Source organism: Callorhinus ursinus, unplaced genomic scaffold (assembly GCF_003265705.2).
Source record: "Callorhinus ursinus isolate GAN/ISIS: 27379988/994484 unplaced genomic scaffold, GSC_fseal_2.0 scaffold8, whole genome shotgun sequence".
NCBI classification, from domain to species: Eukaryota; Metazoa; Chordata; class Mammalia; order Carnivora; family Otariidae; genus Callorhinus; species Callorhinus ursinus.
The window spans coordinates 63,056,312-63,082,595 of NW_027397070.1; the positions used below are offsets into that span (position 1 = coordinate 63,056,312).

General features: G+C 53.8%; 1 protein-coding gene across 4 annotated transcripts in view; it reads right to left on the reverse strand.

Annotated features, from left to right (window-relative positions):
* Positions 1–17,572, reverse strand: part of PRIMA1 (proline rich membrane anchor 1) — a 56,822-nt gene extending 39,250 nt beyond the window's left edge. For 3 of the 4 annotated variants that reach the window (XR_012378898.1, XM_073894888.1, XM_073894889.1), the window contains exons 1-3: positions 17,494–17,572; positions 16,699–16,825; positions 9,456–9,591 (exon numbers count right to left, since the gene is read on the reverse strand). Coding sequence is in view for 3 of the 4 variants with exons in the window: in XM_073894888.1 (XP_073750989.1) it covers positions 9,456–9,591; positions 16,699–16,791 (229 nt within the window). In the remaining variant the exon portion in view is untranslated. The remainder of the gene's footprint in view (positions 1–9,455; positions 9,592–16,698; positions 16,826–17,493) is intronic. The other variant, XM_025870449.2, reaches the window with a different exon arrangement.
* Between the last annotated feature and the right edge of the window lie 8,712 nt (positions 17,573–26,284).

Here is a 26,284-nt window from a genome sequence, read left to right on the forward strand (position 1 = left end):
CTTTCAGCCAGGATAGTGCCCCCCACCCTGCAGGATCCCTTTCCATCACGGGGTCACCTGCCCTGCTCAGTGGGCTGAGCCTGCACATGGCCTCTGGATTCCTCCCCACAGCCACACTGCGGGAGGAGGCCTCCTCCCCATGAGGAGGAAACTGCGGCTCACACTGCTTCAGAACACCCAGGTTTGTGTGAAATGTCCAGAATAGGGACTGTGAGAGGGGCTGTCTTAGGAGGTATGAGGTTCCCTTTTGGGGTGATGAAAATGCTCTGCCATTAGATTCGGGAGTGACAGTTGCACGACATGGTGAATGTACCAAACACAGCCCCCAACTGTCCACTTCCAAATGGTGAGCTTTATATTATATGGACTTAGAGCACCCAGGAAGTGGGCGGGATGTGCGCTCTGGCCAACATGCGTGTTTCCCCATCTCCACCCCCACGCTGAGTCCAGACTCCTCCCCAGATTCCGGATTCTCAGGGGGTCAGGGTCCAGTGTGGCCCTGATCCTGGGGACCTCCCAGCGCCCATGATGGCACTGAGATGTCACTCACTTGTGTGCAAAGTCCTACCGGCCTTTTGGCGCCAAGTGCCTTTGCACACACGTGTTCGTTTTCTGGTGGCACAGACCCCTTCCTGCCCACGCCTCTGGTGACAGCCGAGGGTCTCCGCCTTGATTTGGGCAAGAATCACCTCCCTCCAGGGTAGGCCAGGGCATTGGTCATTTTTAAAAGTCCCAGGTGATGCCAACACCTCCCAGTAGCCAAAGCTCAGGCATCCAACCAGAGGCGCGGGGCTGTGTACGATTCATCTCTGCAGCCCCTGGAACCTGCCAAGGCACAGCCTCTTGGCACACGTTTGCTCAGTAAATCAGCAAATAAAGGTTGGTTGAGCAAATTAAGAGTCCACATAAATGTGTAATCTTTTATTTGCTGGATACCAGCAAATAAATGGAAGACAAACAATTCCATGTATTGAATTGGGAGAAGGAAATTCAGTACTTAAAAATTAATAAAGAAAATCACTTAAAAGAACGAGCCAGCAGTTGTTAAAGCTCTTCTGAGTATCAGATGCTCAAGTCCAGAGACAAAAATCATGCTCACATGCGCGTGCACTATGCTCAGTTTAGAGTGGAAGGCGAGGCAGAGCCAGCCCATTTTGTGGATGGGGGAGCTGAGGCCAGCTTGGATAAGAAACTTGCTCAAGCCAGGATTATGTGGATGAGAGACCCTGTTTACTGAGAGTGGGAGTGTACCAGGTGCTAATCAAGGCCCTCACGTACTGTTTCTACTCTCACCCCCGCCTTCGGAGGACAGCCTCATCCTCTGCCTTTGGCAGATGAGCAAACGGAAGCTCGGAGAGGTGCAGTGACCAGCACACGGAGCTAAGCCCAGCCCCCAGGCCCTCCTGCTCGCAGGCCTGCAAGTGGCTCAAAGATGACAGGATGGAAACTCCGTCCCACAAATGATGAATGTCCAGTACCCCAAGGTCCCAAACCACGGTGACAGTGAAGACCAGCTTCACCAATGCAGCCCACGAGGCAAGACACTTGCCAAGTGACACGGTCCCTCATCAGGTCTCACTCTTGGCCAGGACAGCACCTTCATAAGGAGCTGGTCATGCACTTTCATAAGGAGCCTGGCGCCCTGTGGAGAAGGCCGGTCCCAGGGGTCGGCCTCCCCCTCTGCACCCATCTTGAGCTTTAGAGTCCTGTGAGGGTCTCCACCTCTGCTGGCCCCAAACTGCTCACAACCCGGAAGAAAATCTGGGTGGCTTCTTTAATGTGATGAAGTGTTGTTAAACCCTGGATTTGTGCTAAAGCCCCAGAGGCTGTGTCCTTAAAATGGCAGCTGCTGAAACGGTGGGACATCTGAGCCTTTGCTAACCCCTTCACGACGCCATCCGAGTCTGCCTGATGACCCCACTGGTGAGATCACCGACATCCGGAGGACCAAGGAGAGGAGCAGCGTGGGTTCGTCCCGTGGCTTCTCTGCTCCTTGATCCCACAAAACCCAGTGGCATCACTGCCTCCTGTCCCTTCCCTACAACCACAGCCACCACTGAGTCCCATCACGCTGCCTCCAAAACCATCTTAAATCGGACTGGGGCTTGACACCGCCTGCTCTCCCTGGCCCCCACGTCCCCCCCATTCCAGGCCACACCACTGGCCTCCCCACCACCATCTGTGGCCTGAACCCAAGTGACTGGTCTCTGTAATGTGTAAATGAAGCCATGCCCCACCTCTGCTCCAAACCGTCCAGAGGATTCTCGGCGCACTTAAGAGAAAACCCAACCCCCCTCCCTAGCCTCCAGGGCCCTGCGTGGTCTGCGTGCTGCCTCCCTCTGAGCCTCGCCTCCTCCCGTCCTCCCTCGCCCAGTAGCCAGAGCCACCCTGGCCCTTCACACACACCCCCAAGCGCCGCCCCTCGGGAGGGACTTGCGCTTGCTGTCGTCTCTGCTGAGAATGCTCTTCCCCTGGGGTCTTCCACTCCGCCTGGTTCCCTCCCGCCAGCTCTCAGCTGAAACATCACCTCCTGTCCCCAGACCACGCGATCTAAGTGACCATCCAGTGATGCCCTATCAGATCACAGGATTTTAACGACCTTTGTAGGTCGTTTCCCTCTATTTGTGATGTTTTTGGTTTATTTTCTGTCCCAGCGCCCCCTGCCCCGCTGGAGCCTACACACAGTAAAATGTAAACTCCATCACTGCAGGGGTCCTTCTGTCAAGTTCACCACTGCCTTCCCAGAACCTAGCCCAGGGTCTGGCAATAGCAGATAGTCAAAATTATTTGCAAACCACATGGACGAGTGGCTACTCAGGACCTGCGATATGCCGGGCACGCACTAAGGAACTTGGCTATATGTAGCAAAGGATCCAGGCATTAGCCAATTAATTAATTAATTGCCAAAGATCGAATTTGATACTTAAAAGGGTAGGATGACTGCTATAAAGGAAAAAGAAAGTTCAAAGAGTGTGTGTGTGAAGATGGAGGGTGGCGCGCTCTTAAAATGCAGGCCGATTCTCTGACACTCTATCAAGAGGCAGGAGCTGAGTCCCACTCCCCAAATGTGAGCAGCTTTGGGCCCTTGATTCCAAGGAACAAATGCAGTAGGAGCGATGCTGTATGACCTCCTCAGCCAGGTTCCACCTGCTTCTGGGGCTTGGCACGCGGCCGCCATGCTGCGAGGAAGCCCGAGCCACAGGGAGACAGCACGTGTGTCTGGTGCACACGGCCGGCTGGGGACCCGACCAACGGCCAGCACCAGACACCAGACGTGAGCAGAGAAGCCGTCAAGGGGGACCAGGCCCAGCCAACTGAGTGCAATCTCAGGAAAGGCCTCCAGTGAGAGCCTCCTGGTGGAGCCCCGTCAACCCCCTACCCACGAGAGGAAAGGATAATGCACCTGCTGCTGTTTTCACCACTTATTTTGGGGGCGATTTTGTTTCTTAGACAGAACTCCAGACGGTGGGACCTCTGTGGAAGTCAGGGAGGGTTTTCCTTGAGGATATTCGAGCTGAGGTCTGCATGAGTTAAGGTCAACTACTTTGAGGGGCAGTCTGGTGCCAGGAAAGACTCATACATGCAAAGACTCTGAGACAGAAAGGAGCAAGGCTCAAGGACAGGAGGGGGGACTCCTAATGCTGACTGTACATAATGGAGGGGAGGAGGCAGGCAAAGGATGCAGCAGGAAGCAGGAATGACCTCCCCTTCTTACCAGCTGTGCAGCCTGGGACAAGTAACTCACCCTCTCTGAGCCCTAGGCTCCTCATAGAAATTGGGGATAATACCACTTACTACAGAGAAGAGTGGTTAAGGATTAAATGAGCTGAGGAAAGAAAAGCTTCCACCGCAGTACCAGGAACCAAATATCATTTTCTTTCTAGTGTTCTGGGTGAGTGAAAAAAAACATTCTAGAACTTCCACAGTCCCATTTGTTTCTCTTTGTTAACACTTGGCCCTTGGCACAGGGGATGGGGAGCCAGGTGACCCCACTCTAGCTCCACCACTGCTGGGCGACCTTTGGGGAGTCACTTAACCTCTCTTCTGGCTTTTCTAAGAATAAAACAAATGCAAAAATAAAACCTCTATCAGACTTGACTCCGTAAAGACAGGCACTATGGAGATGCAGGCTCACGCCTCTGTTCTGCCACAGCTATTTTTGGCCCAATCAGCCTCAAAAGCAGGTCTCACAGAGGGGTGTACGTGCTTTTCCTTGAGGGCTGGTACATGTCTCCTTCCACGGCCTCAGCCATGTCTGAGTCACACGCGGGGACGAGTGGGCATTGCTGACATTTACCAAGCGAGCCCAGGTCCTGAGCTCTGGCGGCTGCCGTGGGCTTTCTGCTCAGGTCCCATGAGCGTGCCTTTGCCTTTGCCAGGATTCACCCCTGCCCACGCCTTCCAGAAATATATGGACCTGGGGGACCCCGATTAACCGCGAGCCTGGCGAGGGCTGCCCTGAAAGGGGCCCCAGGCGGGACTCCCTGAAAACCTTTTCCTTTCTGTTGAAAACCTAGGAGAGCCAACACCATCCTTAATGAGCCAACTTCATCCTCAAGTTTCTAACCTGATGCTCCTTTGTCAGCAGACAGGTGCCAGGACCGTGTTTAAGTAACTCCCAACCTGGAGGCCAGTGACCTTTTATTATTACTACTCTGATCATTAATATTTATTAGCTGCCATTTATTGAGTATGACTTGGGCTCTGGGTTCTGCACTGTGTTAACTTTATAGCACTAAACCCCCCAACCACCCACATGCAGTTGGTGTTGTCATTAGCCCCATTTTACAGATGCAGAAACTGAGGTCCCATGCAGTTAAGGATACCTTGCCCAAATCACTTAGCTGATGAGCAAGATTTGGCACCAGGTCTAGAGGGCGGGAAAGCTGGGCTGCCACAGGGCTTTTCGAGCATGTAGTTCCTGCCACGTGCAGCCTATGTCATCTCCAGTCTTCCCAGCAATCCCTTCTCCAGGGGGTACCCCCAGCCCCACTTTACAGATGGGGCCCTAAGAGGGAATGTGACATGCCCAGCATGGCAGACTTAGCAGCGGAAGGGCCGGGTCTGCCTCGAAAGTCCCCTGTCATTCTCTGGGACACCAGGACGGTCCTGGGCAAAACAGGACACGTTGGTTGCCCTGAGCAGCAGGGTGCTATTTGGAGGAAGAGGGTGGCCTGCCCGCCCAGCCACATGGAGAACGCCCAACAATTTCTGGAGGTCACTTTCATGGGAAACCATACAGGTCTGCAGGAAGATGCACAGAGCTTTCTCTCTTCCCTCCTCCCTCGATCCCAGACCCACACACTGTAGCCCACACTCCAGCCGACGAACATTCCTTCAGCAGGGAGCCTTCTGCCTGATCCTAACTCTAGGCTTGGTTTCCACCGCTCCTTCTCTCCCACGGCCTAGCCCGGCCAACATCTACCGGAGAATTCTTTCATGCCATCCCAGATCCTCCGTTCCAGCCCCTGCTGGGGAGGTCAAGTCCCTGTGCCCCTCTGGGTGCCGCTGGTGTGCCCACTGCAGGCACTGGGCAAACACTGGCCCGTGAAGGAGAGGCCCTCGTGAGCGGAATGGATGCAAGATGCATCCGTGGGACAAATGGGCAAAAGGCTGACATGCGCTCAGAAACAGCGTCTCCCGAAAGACGGCAGGAAAGGACACTCCTTCTGCAAACTGAACTTCGTGAGGGCAGGAGCCGCCCCCCTCTTGCTCACTGCTGACTTCCTAGCCCTTGGCACCGTGCCCGGCACCTGCTGAGCTCCATGCACACCTAGTGAACAAAACCACCACAGAGGCTTCACAGCACCGAAGCCCTGTGCCTGCTGGGAGAGGCCGATTCCTTGGGGACTAGAGAACAGGCTGAAGTTGTGGCTGTGGCTCTGTCTCTGTCTGACATTTGTTGGGCACTACCTGTGTGCAGGGGGCTAGGCTGAGCTCAACAAGGACGGAAAGAATGTACAAAATATTTTCTCTGCCATTAGTCTCATCTGCCTCCCATGCCCCCAGGTAGGCCATGGCCCCGGGGGGCATCCTCTGTCCCATCCCTGCCCAGTGTCCATGTCTTCATCCTGAGGTTATCACGCCTCTACCCACTCCACCTGGCTCTTCCCTTGGAAAGCCATCCCCTCCTTTAACCTCCGGCCCTGAGCGTCAATGCTAAGGGAGGTCACATGGCCCAGGCCCGATCAGTCAGCCCATTCCATCCCGTAGGACTGACCACCACTGACCCAAGGACAGACATGTGACCCAAGCTGGTCCCCTGAAAGTCAGCCCCAGGACTTTAGTTGAAGGATTCAGGAAGAGAAGCTCCCTTTGTGGGAAGATTACTGACAGTAAGGTTGATGGAATCCGGGAGCCTGGGGTCCTCAGGGACTGGGCCAGCCTCAGAGAAGGGACAACCCAGGGGAAACCAGAAGACAGAAAGACAGAGACAGAAATCCAGTACTATCATCATACAAGGCCTGCTGCTGGATATCCTGACACGTGAGCCAAGAAACTAACTTCTCTCACCCTGGTTTTAGTATGGCTTCAGCGGCTTCGAGATGCGTCTCTGCTCTGTGTAACTGAAGGAGCCCAGCCGTAGAACCAAGTGACACCTGCTCTCCTCAGCCCCAGAAGCCCTCGGGCCCCAAACCCAACATGAGGCATCTGTCCCCCCACACAAGGCACTCCCTGCCTGCCTCCCCGTCTCTGCGGCTCCCAGCCTGGCTCCAGGCCCTCGTGGGCGGTCTGGGGCTTGAAGTCTCTTACGAGTTCCCTACTCGACTCCAGTCTAGCAGCTCACCCCCAAGCCACCCTCCACATTGTCAGGAAAATGGATCTTTCCGAAGAGGACAATAGAGAATCATGCCAGTTCCCCGATTCACACCTTTGTGGGCTTGCTGCTCTCCACGGCAGATTCCTAAAGCATGGGGTGCGTGTCCCTGCAGGTAAGTGAGCTGCCTGCAGATGGCACGTGGACCCAGCACGCTAACACACGGAGACAGAACAAGAAATTTCGGTCCCCTCTGGCTCTCTTACAAGCCTTCTGATTTCTTTATAGGGAAAAATCTCTCCATGGTCCTACTAGGGCTCCGACATCTCTACCACTTGCTTCTCTCCCTTTTTAACAAAAAGAGGGAAAGCCTTGAGCTGGGCACCTTCCGCAACAAGCTAGAACTTCAAAATATTGTTTTGTGCTTGTTGCATTTGTTTTTACGGTCACTTTCTGTGTATGCAAATGATAGTGGTTTTTCATTGACAGTAGTTATATAAAGGTTTCTTTGGAAATTAATTTATATAAACACAAAAGTGAGTCTATTTAAAGAAAAACTAAGGCAAATGACAGGACGTATACGGAGATGGTGAATCACGTTTGGCAAACAATGATTCGCAAGATGCAATGTGATCTCCTCAGCTGGGCACACGACACCCTCACGGTCCGCCCCTTGACCACTCCTTCAAACCCACCGAAGGGCTTTTGGCTCCCATGATGAGGCTCACAAAGTCAGACCTCCAAGCCTCTGCCCACGCTGTTCCTTCTGCCCAATGTCCTTCCCTCAGACCCTCCTTCTCAACCTAAAACAATCTTATTTATTCCCGAAGACCCAGGTGAATGTTGTTGTCTACTGCGGCCCAACTGCTCAAAGATCTCAAGGGCCCCCCTGTGCTCTCTTGGGCCACTTTTTAGGGATTGCTGAGAGGCCTTCCCTTTGAGGCTGAGAGACCCCAGAAGACCAGAATGGTCTTTCACCTCTGTGTCTGGCACAGAAGCTCAGTTAGCATGGGGGGGATGTGGACCCATCAGATGCAAGCATATCTGGGGACCACAGAGGCCCAGAGCCCAAACAGCGGGAAGAGAAGGGGGTGGGGAGTGATCTCCAGACGCAGGTGCCTGAGGCTCGGCCCCACGGCACAGCTCAGGGATTCCCTCAGGAGACAGGAAGAGGTGAGCATCCGGGCTACCGGGTCCTGCAGAGGCCTGGAGCAGACAGCCTAGCAGGCCAAGCTTCTTGACTTTAACTTGCATTTGGATCATCTTTGGACTTGTAATGCCAATTCCTAAGCCTCACCCAAACACTGGCTCGGTGGGTTTGAAGTGGGTCCTAAGCTGCACTTTAAAAGGAATGCCTCGGGGCGTCTGGGTGGCTCAGTTGGTTGAGCAGACAGACTCTTGGTTTCGGCTCAGGTCATGATCTCAGGGTCCTGGGATCAGGCCCCATGTTGGGCTCTGCACTCAGTGGGGAGTCTGCTTGAGGATTCTCTCTCTCCCTCTGCCCCTCCCCCCACACTCTCTCATGTGTGTGCGATCTCTCTCTCAGATAAATTAAAAAAGAAATGCCTCAAGTGATGGTGAGGCCCACACTCGGAGAAACACTGGGCCACAGGTGTCCGCACGAATGGAGACAGGTAAGGGCCTAGCAGACAAAACGCAGAAATGCATCTGAACGGCAAAGATCCTCCAGAACATTGCATCACTGTCTGGCCACCGAGAGCCTGAAGACACAGTCTACTGGAGAATGAGCGTTGTCAAGGTTATTTACAGTATGCCCCCAAATAATTCAACGGAGATGTGTTTAATGAGGTAGATCCACGCATGATCACAGGCAGTGTTATAGGCCGACCCTGGAGTGATCCATCCCAAATACAGAATCTCTTGTTAGAGACCTTCTCGACTAGCGATTGTGAGCAGGAAACTTAACCCCTCCGAGTCAGGATGAGGCCATTTGTGGCTAAAGAAACCCTCCTTTGGGGCGCCTGGGTGGCTCAGTTGGTTAAGCGACTGCCTTCAACTCAGGTCATGATCCTGGAGTCCCAGGATCGAGTCCCACATCGGGCTCCCTGCTCGGCGGAGAGTCTGCTTCTCCCTCTGACCCTCCCCCTCTCATGCTCTCTCTCTCCCTCATTCTGTCTCTCAAATAAATAAATAAATAAAATCTTAAAAAAGAAAAGAAAAGAAAAGAAAAGAAACCCTCCTTCGTTCGAATGACCAGGCAATCAAACTGTTCGTAGATGAAATCCAGGCAAACCAGAGAAAGCGAGGTTTCTAGCAGAACTAGCTGCAAATGGCAGTAAGAGCCTCCACTTTGGTTTGTTACCAGTCGCCTCCTCACTTGCGAATTAAAATAGAGAAGTGAAAGCATGTGGACCCGTGGGGTCTTTATGGCCAGCCCAGTGGCTGCCCCCCTTCCAAGCTCTGGCCTTCAGAACAATCCAGGCCGAGTCACTCATCAAATGGAGATTGACTTTTATCTGATTAACCGATGGAGAAACAGCCTCCTCCATCTCGCAGGAACATTCTGTGGGAAAGGCGTTTTGCAGACTGCAGGGAAAAGTTGGGCCTTGGCTTCCCTCCTGCTTGGGCAGTGGAAAATTACAAAGGAAGCAAGGCTGTCCTCTGCTCTGCTCACGGGTTCTTCCTGGGCCCGGAAAACACAAAGAGAACCCCGGAAACGGAGTGAGCCTTTACTTACCTGGGGCGGAGAGGAGTCGGGGAGGTGGTGGGGGCGGGGGTGGTGGGGGCAGCAAGGGAGGGGGGCGGCACTGGCAGATGTGTTGACAGCTGTCGGTCACCTTGGAGCAGGACTTCTGGGGCTCACCATGCGTCACCTGCAGAAACGGGCAGGTGCCCAAGAGAAGAGCATGAGGCCGCAGGGAGCAGAAATGGGCCCGCCCCACCCACTCCCAGCCAGGCTGGAACTCGGGATCCTTCCCCCAGGCCACGGAGGGAGGAAGGCAGGAGTCGGGGTGGCTTGAAGGGAACAGTGTTGTGGGAGGCCGGCCTGGTGGGTTTAGAGACCAAGGTTTTATTCCTCACTCTGCCAGGGACAGGCTATGAGACCGTGGCCCGTGACCTGGCCACTGAGAGGGAGACAAGAATTTTATGGTTAACTCTTAGAATTTCCCTAGCGCACAAATGAGGGAACTGAGGCCCAGGCTGCCCGAGGTTCCCACACCCGGGCAGTGACTGGATACCGATTTTACCTCCTCAGTAACCTGAGCCAACCATTCCTGCGGTCTTCCTTGTTACAGCACAAGGCCAAGCCCGCTCCTTCTCTCTGCCCACAGGTCCTGACAGCCTTCCTATGTCCATGCAGGGCCAAGGTGCCCTCCATCTGGAGGGAGGAACCTTACCCAGACCGGCCATGTGAGCAAAGGCAGCCTGAGTGGTCTTGTGGGAAACACACCAGACCAAACCCTCCTCATCCTCCTAACAACCCCTGGGCACCTGCCCACAGCTCAGGAGCTCACGTGGCCACAGGGCCCTGCTCCAGAGGCCCCTGACGATGTTCCCAGCCCCACCTCACGCCACGCTCTCAGCTTCTGCTCTGCTCTCAACACCCTTCTTCTAGTCCCTGGGCCCTGGCCACCCCCCCACCCCCCCTTTACGTATACTGCTCCACTGTCCCAGAATGTTCTCCCACACCTTTCTCTGACTTGATCCATTACTCAGCTTGGCTATCAGCTCCTCAGGGAAGCACCTCTGACCAGGTCAGGTCTCCTTTTATAGGCTCTCCTGGCACCAGGCTGTACTCTGTGGGGCAAAAATCTACATTTGGGTGATTATCTGATTCCTACCTGTCTTCACCATTGGACTAGATGCTCTGTAGGGGTAGGGGCCCAGCTTTTTATTTTCATCCACTAAGGGAATCCCTGGCATCCAATAAATATTTGGTGAATGAATGAATGAGTATTAAAAACTGGCCCAGAATCCATGCCTCTCGACTGCTGATCTGGTGTTTTTTCGACACCAGTCTTTAGTTCTTCACCTGTCAACCAGGTTGGGGCTGGGCTCAACCAGCAGTTCCCAACCCTGATTGCAAATGAGAATCTCCTAGGCAGCTTTAAAAAAATACTCATGCCTGACCCTTTCCTAAGACCGATTAAATCAAAATTTTGTGTAATTTTCCCAGGCTAGACTTCTACTGTATAGCCCGCATGTGTACTGCTGGCTTAGACACACCGTCAGCCTCCCTCCCCATGGCAGAGTGCCCTAACCTGCGAGCCTAGGGTTCTGTGCCCGTCCCAGGGAACAAGGGGATGTAAAAGCATGAAGGAAAGAGTTGGTGGGCATCCCCACCTCAGTGAAGCCCCCAGTAACTTCTCTGGCTGTCCTTTTGGGGGAGTAGAAACCCAGAACCCCAGTTTCTCTGCAGCTAGCCACCTGCGGTCTGCCGTTGGGAAGGGCATGCTATAGACCACCTTTGGGTGCCAATGCAGTCCCTCCAACACGCGTGTCCTGGGCCGGCAGGGAGAGTCCCTGGGGCTCCGATGCTCCCTTCACACTTGGCGGCTCTGAACAGGCTGGGTGATGACCACTGGGTGATGGCAGTAAGAGGTGGGTTGATTTACAGCCCCTAACTTACTCTGTATGAGGCCGAGAAGCCGAAGCCGCTGCTCACCACCTTTTAGGGTTCTTAAAGGGCCACTGACTGCGTTTCAAACTCCGAAGGCAAGCTCATCTCCCACCAGGAAGAGCAGATCCTCGGATGGGGTGTCTTTCCTAGTTAGTTGACGGGAATGCCTAACTCCTTGCGCAGACGTGGTAACCCCCACCAGCTTCTCCACCAGTGCACCGGTCAGCTCCCCCGTGGTCATAGAGCCGCCCTCCTCCCGTTCCACCCTCCTCCTGGTGCCGACCTTCTAAGACCACGGCCAGGTCGGGGGGTGGGGGGGAGGTGGGTGTTGCTTGAAGGCTCCATTCTGCCAACGATAGCCTCCGAGGTCGCTTCTCTGCTGGACTCTACCAGTGTGCAAACGTCAAGCAATGCTACGGCCAAACCAAGGACCCTCGCTGAGGGGCAATTTATGCAAGAGTTCCAGAGGAGCACGTCTGCTTAACCTGGCCCAACTCGATGACCCATTTTTGTGAGAGGATACAAGGGCACCAGTGGTTACGAGAGTTTAAAGCGATAAAATTATCAGCAGGGAAGCTGGGGCCAAGTTTCAAGACTGAAGGGGGAGGGAACAACGGAGCGCATGGCATTTAAAAAAAATCCATGGTTCCTTCGTCTGTCGGATAATGGCCCCACTGGAATGGGAGTGTGCACATCTGCCTAACCAGTCACCCTCACAGAAGTAATCCGATTTGGGGTGTCTATCCTTCTCCCTGATTGCGGGGGCCCACTTGGGGTCCTTCACTGGCGTTTGGTCCAGCGCAAGCCTGTGGCCACTGAGCCGCTCTTAACTGACACTTGGTTACTCAGACCTTGATCCCCTTGCCAACCTCCGGAACCCCATTGGATCCACCTGCTCAGGGCTGCTGCCTCACCCTGTAATCTCTGGGGCACTCTGCCCCTGTTTTGTAATGTCTGCTCCCCGCACTGAGCCTCGAGCATCTTGGGGCAGGCAGGCGGGTGGGTCTGTGCTTCCTGAGTCCTGACCCAGTACGCCTTCCTGAGCCCTACTGTGTGGGAACCACGGCTGGTAAGTGAGAGAGGCAAGCGTTACCACTGACGCTTATGGGGGGCGGGGGGGGGGGACAGGCCCAGCGAGGCTAAGTAACCTACTAGGATTTCACAGGGCCCTGCATTCAGTTGGCACACAATGAAAAGATGTGTTGGGGGATGGTCTGCCCACCAGTGGAGAAACACAGGATCTATTCTGCTCCCCAACTCTGGGTCCACTTGGGGGTTCTATGGATTGGCGGTGTTGTATTTAGACCAGTCGAGAGGAGACCTCAGCATTGAGAGCTCGTCTCAACGCCTGGCTTGCCTGGTTTGTATCTTGGGGAGTCCCACAGGGAGAAGGAACTTTCCCTGAAGCCACCTGCTCTTGGCTGGACTTGACTAAGCAGGGGCAGAGGCTCAGAGAGGTCAACGACTTGCCTAAAGCCCGCAGAACAGAAGCTGACATCATGACTTCCTGCGGCCACTTTTCGTCCAGTTTTGCTGTTCCCTGCCTTCCTGCCCCTGCTCTGCAGCATTGTTCTGGGGCCAGAATCTTGTCAGTGCTACTGTCGTGGAGAGTGGGCTAAGGCGCAGGTTAAGTCCCACAGTCACCTGGATTTGGTACCTGCCACTGTGGTCCGGCGGCCATGGTGCTCCAGGTTCCCACTCACTCCTGACCAGTCGCTGCAGCTTTCTGGCTCAGTGGATGTTACCTTCCTGAATAGTCCCTGCGTCCATCAGTTTCTGCCCATTCTCACTGCTACCACCCTAAACCAGGATACCATCTTATCTCCACTGGGCAGCACCTGCCTCTCACCTAGGATTATGAGATAAAATAGAGGGCATCTTGTTAAATTTTAGAGAAACAACCATTTTTAGTATAAGTATATCCTAACTATTGGGTGGGATATACTTACACTAAAGCCCGAGGCGGCGTTTATTTGAAATTCAAATTTAACTGGATGTCCTATATCTCTACCTGCCTAAATCTGGCAACCCTCCCCTCCCCAGCGTCTTTGCCCCCTTGCCTCACCCCTGCTGCCCCAAATCCATCTTTCTGCTGGGCCTGGACCGAGATTTCTAAAATGCCAGCCAGAGACTATGTCATTTCTTGCTTAAAACCTTAAAATGGCTCCCATAGCCCTCGGGATCGTGTCCGAACCGTAAGGCATTATGTCAGGGGCTTACAACAGTGGCCTTACCTGGGACTTCTCTCCCCGGGGTTCTTCCCACGCCCCGTTCTCTCCTCTGGCCTCGGGGCTACTCCCTCTGCCTGGACACTTCATTCATGCCCTGCAGCCTGCTCCTCTCTTGTCCTTGTTCACACTTCAGCCACAGCACTACCTCTGCGAGCCTCCTCTGACTCTCCCACCAGGTCTCGTCCCCAAGCCGACTGCTCCTGCTGAGTTCTCTTGCCTATAATTGCTTCATTTCCTCTCCAGCACCAGGCTGTCAGTGCCGCGAGGCCAGGGACCACTCCCCCCTTGCACTTAACAAAGGGCCTGGCAAACAGTAGGTGCCCCCAATAGATGCTACTGACGAGATAAGCCAAGCTGTAGTGACTGATCATAGGAGGAGCTCAGCATTGCTGGCGGCCCCCCTTCAGCACACAGAGACCCATTGGCCCGGGTCACAGCCTGTCTCCCTGGAGGACACCCACAAAGATGATGGCTTCTGGCATCTTGTATGGAGACAGGCCAGCACCACAGTAACTTGATGAGACACACTCCTGTCACACCTAATAAATTTGCCAGCCTGTCATCCTCTTTGCTTGCAAAAAAAGGAATCATCTGGAAGTGAACTTAGAAGAACCTAAATCACAAAAGCTCAGAATCTCAATTCTAGACATATTAAAGAAGAAAGGGGGGAGGCTAGGGAATGCCCCCACCAACCTTGTGGCAATTTAAATGTCATCCGACTTTAAGGATTATGTTTCTTATCCTCTGGGCGACAGCCAGAGCTTCAGGCTGATGTCAAGGTGGGAACCTGGTGCTTCGTGGGGGACCACAGGTCTCTTGCTTCACCAATTATCCTATCAATTACAACTCTTTGATATGTTGGTCTCACTCTTGCACATGTTTACAACTTTGGGGGATTCTTCTGGCAAAATGCTTACGAAAGCACAGATAGCTCTGAGCTCTTTCTCTATATTCAAGAAACTCCTATGATGTGGCAGATTTCAATCTCTCCACTTAGAGGGAAATACATGGCCCTCATGCACTTGTATCTTTCTTTTCTTCCCTCGCTTCTCCTGGAGTCAGCTCTTTTCCTTAAAAACCAGATCCATCCATTTCAAAGCCCCTCTTCCCTTGGCTTCTCAGCCTCTTATCAATTGTAGATTAATTTTTCCAGAGCCTCCTGCCAACATTTTGCCCATTTTACTTGTCTGGAGGACTCCTGTTCTAATTGATTTTCACAAACATTGACTTGTATTGAGTAACAGCATCTGAAACACACACACACACACACACACACGCATGCACGCACGCACGCACGCACGCACGAGCGCTGCCTGGCTGAAGGACATTGCTAAAAAACTGAGTTGCGTTCACAAGATTATTTCTTTTGGTGGTGATGGTGGGGAAGCAGTGGGTCTGCTGTGTGAATCCTGCTAGTTCACGCCACAGAGATGCCAGCCTCGGAGGCTGACAACAGCACGTTGCTCTCTAGGAGTGTTAGGGAAAACTGTAAACAGATGAATAGAAAAATGAAGTGAACTTCCCATCTGAGGTTCAACTAAAAGTTGCACGAGGCAAGCTGGTCCCAAGCCGCCCAAGTGTTTAGAAGTGACAAAATCCTGAATCCTGAGGAGGCACAGCTGAGTTTAATAGCTGCCGTTTCACACATTAAACAAAGCTGTCAATTCCGGAAGGAAAACAATCGTGAGGGAGACAGAGGGAAGCCAAAGAAGCCAGAGCAGAAGATGAGCCTGGGGCTGGGGCTGCGGTTGTGGGGGGGGGGGGTGGCTGGCCGACCCACCTGCTCAACTAGCATGCTTCTTCCAGCCTGAGACCTCCTGGTGCTCCCCAGTGGTCACCCAGGCCACCATCCAAGCAGGACAGACAGCTGGTTTCCAGTGGGGCCCCATTGCGCAGGGCAGCTCAAGGACTGCAGCAGACCGGCAAGTGGTCTCACCCTATCCCCTCTCCTTTGGTCGATAGCCCCCTACTCAGGGCAACCATCTGAAAGATCCCCAACCCCCAAAATGCCTCCAGAAGAACATGAAGCCGCAAAACCTCCAGAGTTGGGGATGTCGATGCTCAAAACAGTAAAAATGTCCTCCCGTGCCTGTGGAACCGCTGAAAATTCAAAAACGTCCAACAGATTCTGTCGTGATCAAGAGAGTAGCTGGCCATCCAGATGGAAGAGCAGCGTGACTATTACTAGTATCGACAATGGCGGCCACAGCCACCATTGAGGGTTTATTATGGTCCAGGTGCTGCGCGAAGCGATCTTTACTTGCTTGATCTCATCAAGTACTTACAAGGGCACAGTGAGGAACAAGAAACCAAAGCCCCGAGAGGCATGACCTGAAGTCCTGAGCCGGTGAGGGGCAGAACTGGAGCTCAAAACGCAGAGCTGACACCAAAGTCCACGTTACCACTCCACTGTACCACTGACCGTGGACATTCTGGAAGGTACCAGGGGCCACGCCATCTGACCCTCTCCCTGAGCCTGACAGAAGTCACTCCAGCTGGTGGCCCCCTGGCCCGTGCCCCGGGGTCTCGGGGGCCCAGGGTGAAGGCTCCAGCCCCAGGCAATCCTTACAGATGGACAGTTTCTTCCTACATCTCCACCAGGGGCCCCATCCACAACCTGTCCACATCCCCAACTCCGCTGCCTCCAGGAAACACAGCCCCAGCTGTGGTTAAGTCCAGTTTAAGAAGGCTAAGTACAAGTTTACTAGTGATTCTGGTGGGAAATAAAGAATGTATAATTCTTGGGATCATTTTCTTCTTGAGTTTGTAGAAGCTCTAAGGTTTCTTTCCCTGCATTTCTGCAACAGAATGTTACCATCGAGAGGGCACTCCCAAGCCCTTTCTGTTTCAAGGCTGTCCTGCAAGCCTTGCCAGGCCAGGACTGAGGCCTGCCCCAGAGTTTTTCCAGATCTTTTCAGGGCCAGAGTATGGAGGGGTAGGGAGAGTGGGAGGGCATGCACCTTTTCTTGTCCTAAGGTCTCCCCAGGAGCAATCGGAGGGGCGGCTGCAGGAAGCCAGGGTCGTGGGAGTGAAGTGCCACCGCCCCCCCCCCCCCCCCCCCCCCCCCCCCCCCCGCCCAGTCCTGCCCGGGTGAAGGTCCTCCAGCCCGCCAGCCGCCCGCCGCTCACCTGCACGAAGCCCCAGAGAGGGTGGAGCGCGCAGTGCAGCAGCAGTGAAGGCCAGCAGCAGCCCCGGCGCAGCACCAAGTCCCGGAGGAGCATCTCGGCCCGCGGCACCACCGCTCTCGGGGGCGAACTGTCAGGGGAGCAAAGCCCGGGTCAGGCGGGCGCCGCGCGGGCACCATCGCCCGCGCGCACCCTCACACGTAGCCGTCCGGGCTGGGCGGGCACGCCCCGCACCCTGGGGCACCCTCATAAACCAAGACTGCCCCTTCACTCCAGCCTGCACATTCGCTGACCCTTGGCGCACACTCAGAGAAGCCGGCATCCCAGAACCCCCAACCCTGGCGCACACCCACAGAACCTTATGTGTATCCCTTGGCTCCGTGCACACCCCCAGAATCTTGCGTGCACGCTTTGGCTCCATGCACACCTCCAGAAACAGCCAAGCACACTTAACCGAACCCAGTGCATCTCCCCCAGAAACCTCCCCAGCCATGCACAACTCACTCCCACTGTGAGCATACTTCAAACCCGGCGGGCACTTCTCACCCTGCCTGCACACCCACAGAAACGGCCGTGCACACCCACCGACTCCTGCCTGCACACTCGCTGACCCTGCGAGCACAGCACCAGGAAATCACACGCTGCGTGCACCCTCTCTGCCCCGCCGGCCCTCACTGCGCACACTGCAACATAGGCACCTCCGGGCGCACCCCATGTGCCCTCGCGCGCTCTCCCGAGCCCCGGCCTCCCGGCTTCAGGGCGTGAGCCTCCGGCCCTGGTCTCCCTCTCCGCCCGCACCTCTCCAGCGCCTCACGCCACCTTGCCTGGCGGCGGCCCCAGCCGATCCTCGGCGCGGGGAATGGAGGTCTGCGCTCCCCCCGCGGCAGACTGTTCCCGAGCCGCCGGACGGCCCCCATTTAAAGCCGGCCGCCTCCCCGGTCCCCCGCCCTCTAGGCGGGGCCTCGGTCCTCACCCTGGTGACTGCGCGGGCGCCCGGGGGCTTCACCTGCCGGGGAGGAGCGCCCGGCACTGGAGCAAAAGTTTGCGCGCGGCTAGGGCCGAGCCGGCTGCCGAGCGGGGGCCGCGCGCGGGGCGCCCGCACGGGGCGCAGGGCGCGGCGGCTCCGGGCTGCTCCTGGCCGCGCGCGGGCCGGGAGGGGCGGCACCCCGCGCCGGGGGCCGGGGCGGGCGGCCGAGGCGGAGGGGAGGGCGGGGAAAGTCTCCTCCGAGCCGCCTGGAGCCGGCGGCGCGAGCCTCCCCGGATCCCCGCCCTTGGCGGTGGCGCCGCGCGGCTGCCCGGGGCGCGGGGGTGCCCGAGCTCTCCCCGCCCGTCACGCCGGCCCGCGGGAGGCGCTGCCCGGGAGCGGCCGCTCGGGTAGCAGGGCCGCGGGCGGAGGCGAAATAAATAATGCACGAAAAAGGAAAACAGACGTGAGCCTCGCCAGAGCCTCGCCCGCCTCCCGCCCCGGGCTGCGCTCCCGCCCGCGCTCCCCGCCGCCGCCGCCAGCGCCGCCGCCGCAGTGATTCCTCGTCTCCATCTAGCGAGGCTATTGTGTATTGGGCTCTTAATAATTTATTTATTCACCCGCGAGGAAGAAGACTCCCAGCTCCAGGGGCTCACTCCGCGCTTGCCCTCCCCCCAAGTTTCTCCGCGGCGGCGGGAAGGGGGCAAGGACCGACTCACGGAGACCCCTTTCTGCGCTCCGTCCTTACGGACTGTCTCCCCTCCCCCGCCGCATTCGGAACGGCAGGCCCCCCCTGGGTGTCGGGGCTCCAAGGCGCAAGCCGCCCCACCCGGAGCCAAGGGCCCTGTTGTCCCTTCTGTGGTCTCAGCCCGGGGACCTCGCCGACCACACGCTGCGTCTTGGAGGGAGTTGCCTAGGGCCCTGGGGAGGACGTCTCCACCTCAACCATGCCCAACTCCTCTGTCGGAGGCAAGATTATCAACAAGTCGGTGGAGAAGTAGCCTGCCACGTTTTTCTCAAACGGGCTGCCCCCGGCCTCCGCGACCGCACCGCAGGTATGCGCAGTCGCTCTGCAACTCGGGTGGCCGTGCTTGGGAAGCGCTTTGACTGATGAAGTAGCCTTCCAGAAGGTCCCCGAGGCATGGACAATCCTATTTTTAGGTTGGGCGAGGGAGGGAACCAGGGGCAGAGGACTAAGAGTGGGGAATCAGACACCATAGTTTATTCCCTGAAGAAACGTTTATTTAGTTCTTTTCTCAGTCTCTGTGGGCACCCTAAGTGACATCAACACACACTCTAAGTATCAACTGCTCTGCAGTTTTTGGACCAGTTTCCCAGGGACCTCTTTCCCGGAGAGTGCCGGGGAAAGACTGCTCTCCGTGTAAATTCTGTAAGCCACTTCTGAGCCCCAGGGATGCAGGGGGACAGCTGTGAATGGGGGACTCCGGGCCTTTGGGAAAAAGCTGGGGGCCTGGTCAGGGAGACAGATGAGGAAACCAGCCGTTCTGCCCTCTGGGGCTGTGGTGTGAGAAAGGGGCCTGCACTGTAAGCAGGGGACAGGAGTGAAGACGAGGGAGGGGGCAGTCAAGGCTTCCAGGGTAAAATGACCTTCGGGGGGTGGGGGAGTAGTTCAAGTGTTGGGAACCCCTGGGGCAAAGATGTGGACATACCTGTTCACTCGCTCATTCATTCATTCATTCATTCATTCCATACATAGTGTCCTTGAGCACCTACTAAGGGCCCAACAGAGCATTTGAGGCTGGGAACATGGGAACAGGAAACCATTCTAGAGGGACCATCCTGGAGGGAGGATGCGTGGGAAGAAAATGTTGGAGAGGGGACTTCCGGGGTGACTTTCTCTCGCCCGGAGTTTGAAGCAGAAGAATGAGTCACAAAATTGAGCCACTATTTGTCAGCTGAGGTCAAAAGAACACTGATTATCTTAATGCCTTTCTACTTAAGCCCGTCAGGGTATTCTGTTCCGTTCGTGATTTCAATCTTTAGATGTGACAACAACCTGCCATGTTTATGTATGGAGCTCTTTACCACTTCAGAAGTGTCCTTGGGGCGCCTGGGGGGCTCAGTCAGTTAAGCATCCAACTCCTGATTTCAGTTCAGGTCATGGTCTCAGGGTCGTGAGAGCGAGGCTGGAACCGGGCTCCCTGCTCAGTGGGGAGTCTGCTTGAGATTCTCTCCTTCTGCCCCTCCTCAAAAAAATAACAAATCTTCTTTAAAAAAATGTTTTTATATCACATTTTAATGCACTTCTTGTTTGTTGTTGTTAAGATTTTATTTATGTATTTGACAGAGAGAGACACAGCGAGAGAGGGAGCGCAAGCAGGGGGAGTGGGAGAGGGAGAAGCAGGCTTCCCGCTAAGCAGGGAGCCCGATGCCGGGCTCGATCCCAGGACCCTGAGATCATGACCTGAGCCGAAGGCAGCCGCTCAACCAGCTGAGCCACCCAGGCGCCCCTTTAATGCACTTCTCACAACTCTGTGAGGTAAAGGTAATTGCTCCATTTGACAGGCTCGGAGGAGCTCAGAGGAGCTCGCCCAGAATCCCACAGCTGCTCACCTGGGTTTCACAAGTCCTGATCCCCAGACAGCGGTTCAGTTCTTTGATAGGACCTGGGCAGGCTTTACGTGTTGAAAAGCCTATGTTGGGGGCACCTGGGTGGCTCAGTTAAGTGTCTGCCTTCAGCTCGGGTCATGATCCCAGGGTTTTGGGATCGAGCCCCACGTCTGGCTCCCTGCTCAGCGGGAAGCCTGCTTCTCCCTCTCCTTCTGCTGCTCCCCTTGTTGTGCTCTCTTGCTCTCTCTATCAAATAAATAAATAAAATCTTTAAAAAATAAAAGGAAAAAAAAAAAGAAAAGCCTGTATTGTACATTCTGGTCTTCAGTACTCCCGGACTAGACCCAATCTGTGTACCTCTGGAGTATCACCTGGCCCTACAGCCTCTTGGCACTCCTAACACCGGGGAATATCACAGCCTTATGGTGAGGACCAGACTCTGTCACGGGGCCCCCTCAAGCCCTGGCAGGACCGCGGGGGAAGGGTGGTGCTCTGCCTCTTCTCGCCCTTTCTGGACTCAGATGGCAACTCACACCACAGTACCTGGGATATGCTTACAGAGGGCCAGGTAACTCTACTCAGAAATGCAGGGGAGTTGAACCTCGGGCCAAATTTTGACCAATGAAAGACAAGAGGACGGACCCAGTCCCTGGAGTGCAGTGGTCTCATTGGCCTGTCAGGAGATGGCCGGGAGACATGACTGGTAGTGTTTCCTTCTGAAGACGCGGCCCGCTCAAAAGCATACAATCCTGTGTTTCCTTCCCTTTTGCTTGCTTCCCTCCCATTTCCTCCTTATTTTTGTTACCTGAGGGTTGTACCCTTCAATAAAGTATCAGCAGGCAAGCATCGCTTCATGCTCTGTGTCCCCAGGAACTGCAGACAGTTGGTACCACAAGTGGCCCCAGAAAGCAGATCTTCAGGATGGGATGTGGGAGCTGGGTTTCCCAACTGTCTGAAGGCAATAGGGGTCCCATTACTGACGGCACACAGGGTCCTACGGGGCATATAGTGACATCACAATTTCTAAAGCTTCACCCGCGGCTACTTGGGATGAGATGCAGGTAGGAGGTGAGGCTTTGGGAGGTCACGTGGCTGCCGCACTTGATCAATGTGAGGGAAATGATCCTCATAAGGATTGTGGGGTTGGATGGCTTCTGATGGAACTGGAGGTTTTTTGGGGAGACGATGACAGGCTCACGGAAGCCATTTGCCAACTGAAGGCATGCTGGTGAATGCTTTAAGGTCACCCTTATCTTTTGACAGCCACAAAACAGACTGCACTGAAAATCAGGCTCAGGTACTGATTGCATGGTGGCCGAGCTGGAAAGGGAGACTAAGCTTGCAGCTACATAGGTGTCCTATGTTCACGTCCGGGCTCTGATAAGGAAAGAGTTGGACCTTGTGATCTGGATTAGAGACATTGTGTATCAAGCCCTGAAAATCTTGGACCCTCCAAATCTCCCTATATATGCTGGCTGGTAGAGGCACCTCTCTCCCCCTTTGTCAGAATGAAACAGCTCCTCCTGGCCTGGAGAGCAAGCGATGACCTAATTGCCGCAGTTGCCTTGCAACATGGTGCTTGTTCTCATGACGATAGCCTATAGGAAATAAGGTGAGATGCCAGAACTTTTTTGGCACAATGTTGAAAAAGGAACAGAAGGCCCAGAGAGAGCTGGGAATATTAGAATCATCAGACCCAAGAATCTACCACTTGGCTATGTCTCCTGGGATGGCCCCAAGGGCATTCCCTCCATCGAGCCAGAAAGAAAAGGCCTGGTGGGAGTGGGGAAAGCACCAGGATCTTTGAGAAGCTCAACAGTGGCAATCCTCCGAAGCCCGGCTTCGATGATGGGACATGGCGGCAACATTAACTTGCTGCTATCAAGGGTCAGCTGGCCTAGTAGGTCACAAGAGGCAAAGGGGACCCAATTACCAAGTGGGAAGCAAAGCTGGAGCGGCTTAGGGTGCCTTGAGCCATAGGTGTCTATGTCAATGGCTAGTAGGTCATGGTGTCGCTAGGGATGAGATCGATAGAGAGTTGACAAGGTTATGGCTCAATTTGTATGAATTTTCTTTAAAATAATCAAGAGCATTAGAGCAAAAAGATGACATCAGTGATGGAAAATTATCTGAGTTTTTTCACAGCGCAGAGCCCATTGATTGAAAGGGAGGCTGGGTTCCTCTGAAGGGCATGCAAATGCCAGAGTCTGCAGATCAGGCACGACCCTGCGATGATCTGACATGTGATTGGCATGGTACGCTTAGGACCAGGCTCTAACAGGTCCAGAAGGAACTGGTAAATTACCTAAACAGGTGCCCCAGATCCTTCTCTCACCCGCCTCTGTGGAAGTTCTTCCTTCACGTGTACCCAGAGTCTCAAAAGGGGGCTTTCGTATGCCAGTCTGTTGGAGGAAGAAAGGACCAGGGCCTCATTTACACCCAGGTCAACACAATATGTTGGTGCTATTGGAAACAGCACTGTTGCATCACATCCGCATTCAAGGGTGGAAGGAGAAGGGGCGGGAAGTTCAGACACACACTGGCTCCTATGCTGGGGTAAGTGTTTAGGAGCACGCAAAGAATGAGAGTAGAAATCCAGGGGCATAGAGGTCAGGTACACAGTAAAGGCATGAACACATGGGAGTAGTCACAAGAGGTGTGGGTGTTTCTGCCCCATATTAATACTCACCAGAGAGCATCATTGCCAAGGAGGCTCTGGGCAATCAGTTGGACAGGATGATGCATGCTATGGAGGCCAACCAGCCTCTCTCTCTGGCCAGCCTAGTGTTTCTGGAATGACGACATGGTCTGCTGAAGGTTCAGTGCTGAAGGAGACAGTGGCTTGCCGGGTTGGGGCATTGTTCTCCTGGATGAAGTGTGATAGATGTGTCTCCAGTAGCTAGAATACACAAATCTGGGAGCGGAAGTAGGATTGGCCCCTCCGAGCCCAGCTGCCACTCTGTGCTTCTGAACACAGTAAGGGTTCCCCTAGACTAGGAGCTGGCACTACTACCAGGTGCCTCGGGCTCCTCATGCCAGTGAGGCAGCCGTCAGAGAAGAGCTGCTACACCAGTAGGCTGATCGTCCTTGGTTGCCATGAGGATCTAGGCTTGTGGTTACACAGTGGGCACAGGGCAGAGTATGACCAGTGCTGCAGACTGAATGTGTTCCCCCCAATTCGTAGGTTGAAGCCCTACCCCCCAGTCTGACTGTATTTGGAGATAGGGTTTTTGGGGGGAAATTAAGGTTAAATTAGATCATAAGGATGGGGCCCTAATCCAGTAAGATTCATGTCCTTATAAGAAGAGGAAGAGGGGGCGCCTGGGTGTCTCAGTCTGTTAGGCGTCTGCCTTTGGCCCAGGTCATGATCCCAGAGTCCTGGGATGAGCCCCGCATCGGGCTCCCTGCTCTGTGGGAAGCCTGCTTCTCCCTCTCCCACTCCCCCTGCTTGTGTTCCCTCTCTTGCTGTCTCTCTCTCCATGTCAAATAAATGAATAAAATCTTTATTAAAAAAGAAGAAGAGGAAGAGAAATCAGAGCTCTCTCACTCTCTGTCTCTCCCTATTCAGAGGAAATGCCACATGGAGACAAGGCAGCCGTTGACAAGTCAAGAAGAGAGCTCTCACTAGAAGCTGACTCTGCCGGACCTGTATCTTAGGACTTGCAGCCTTCAGAATGGTGAGAAAATTAATTTCTGGTCTTGAAGCTACCCAGACTGTGGTATTTTGTTTCGGCACCCAAGCTGGTACTCACCCAGGCTTATCTCCTCAGAGATGACCATGGAAGGACACTTGCCACACACAGAGCCTCCAGGGAAGAAGCCCAGACCAGCTGAAAAGCCGGCCATAGATATCTGGAATGGGAAGTGTGGGTGGGAGGAGATGATGAATGTCAATTATGGCCCTAAGACCAGCTCCGGAATGGGGCCACAGCTTGGCTTGCTAATCCTTTGTGTCTTTTTAGGACATTACGATTAACCACTTCAAAACTTGAATTCATACCTTCACTCTCAAGTTGATGACATTTTGTTCTCAAGTTAGATCCAAGTATCATAGGAGGAAGTGAGTAACTCCGAATAATGCAAGGGGCGGACTATCTTGGGTGCTGTTTCTATACTTCCCTGTATTTCCTTGGCTCCACCTGTCTCACCATGCTGTTCAGTGGAGAGGGTGGCCATCACCACCATCATCCCATGTCCTAACACCAATGGCTATATCAGCCTCCCTCCAGGTAGAGCTGAGCTTCAGTGTGATGTCTCTCATGTCCACCTTGGGTGGGGCGCCAGCAACCGTGGAGGCCAAGCCCAGCCTGACCAGAGTCCAATCCCGTACTCAGATGGAGCTCCACACCGTGGGGAGTGGGATCTGATGCCCGTAGCTGCTGTCGGGAGGGGCCCAGGCGCACGACCTACGCCTGTGGTGGAGGTAATTCCTTGTGGTATGAACTTTGATCAAGGAAAGACCATGGTCTGGAAAGACCTAGTAGATAATCCACCTCCCTTTCCCCGTCCATGGTTCCAATATGGCCTTCTCAAATCTATCTAGCGTGACTGAGCAGTTGGCTCTCTTCTCTGGCAAAGCTTTGGCCAGCTGAGTGGACACACCGCATTGGATTTCCTTTCCTTCTTTCCCTGTCTGCCTGCCTGCCTACTTCACTCTTTCTGACCTGGGCTGCCCCCCCGCCAAATGTGTTATTATTTACTCTTTACTTCAGGCCCCTCTTTCTGGGGCACCTAGGCCTTGGTCTCTAGAGGTGGAGACCACACGTATCAAATGAAGCAGGGCACCGTGGCAACCAGAATATTTTCTATCTGGAACATCTGTAGAACTGCGGGGGACTAAAAAGAGTGATTCCTTAAGCAAGCAAATGAGTTTCCTCAGGCTGTCACTCTCCTATGAATCCAGGAATGTTCTAGGAGGGAAGGGCTGATGCTGGCCACGGGCACAGGCCTTTCTAGCCGTCTAATCTTTGAAGGATTTCCTTACTTTTATTTATTTATTTATTTATTTATTTATTTATTTATTTATTATTTTAAGTAGGCTCTATACCCAGTGTGGAGCCCAATGCGGGGCTTGAACTCACAACCCTGAGATCAAGACCTGAGCTGAGACCAAGAGTTGGATGCTTAACCCACTGAGCCACCCAGGCACCCCTGAAGGTTTTCCTAACTTTTAAAGCTAACTCTTTTCCCTTGTCTTTCAGGAATCATAACACTATTCAGATGTACAGTTGACCCTTGAGCAACAGGAGGGTGAAGGGTGCCAACCCCTGTGAGGCTGAAAATCTCCCAAACTTAACTTTTAATAACTGACCATTGACCAGAAGTCTTACTCAATAACATAAATAGTCAGTTAGCACATACTTTGTGTGTTATATGCACAATATATTCTATTCTTACAATGAAGTAAGCTAGAGCAAAGAAAATGTTATTAAGAAAAGCATAAGGGAGAGAAAATACATTTATAATACTGTACTGTATTTATCGAAAGAGATCTGTGTATAAGTGGATCCGTGCAGTTAAAACCTGTGTTGTTTAAAGGTCGAGTCTAATTAGATTGCAGGGTCTTGCAAGAATTAACTGAGATAATTCATCTAAACATTGAGCCTGGCACAGAGTAACTGCTCAAAAAAGGCCATCCCTAATTATTCCGAAGGATAGTGGGGCAAAGACACTGCCTTTTCATAAGAATGCTCATTGGCATCGGGGATCTTTTTTTGAATGAAACACAAAGAAAACAAAGGAAATGCTTTACCAGTACTCATTATTGAACCACGAAATCATGCAGACTAATTATGGTTTGAAATGTTGTATATAAACACACAATTATTGAAAAAGACATCGGGATTGTCCAAGTTGTTCATTACTTCAGCTTGAATTAAATATGTAATTGTCAATGTAGGGTTTTATGGGTCAGCTGTGACTCTGTCCAGAGAGGACGTCTTCCTGGTTGACCAGTGGGGGAGGGGAACCCAATCTCCCCTAGACTTTGTCCAAGACCTCACTGGGCCTTCTGAGGTTGGTCCCGCACCCCAGCCAGCAGGGTTCATTATGTAG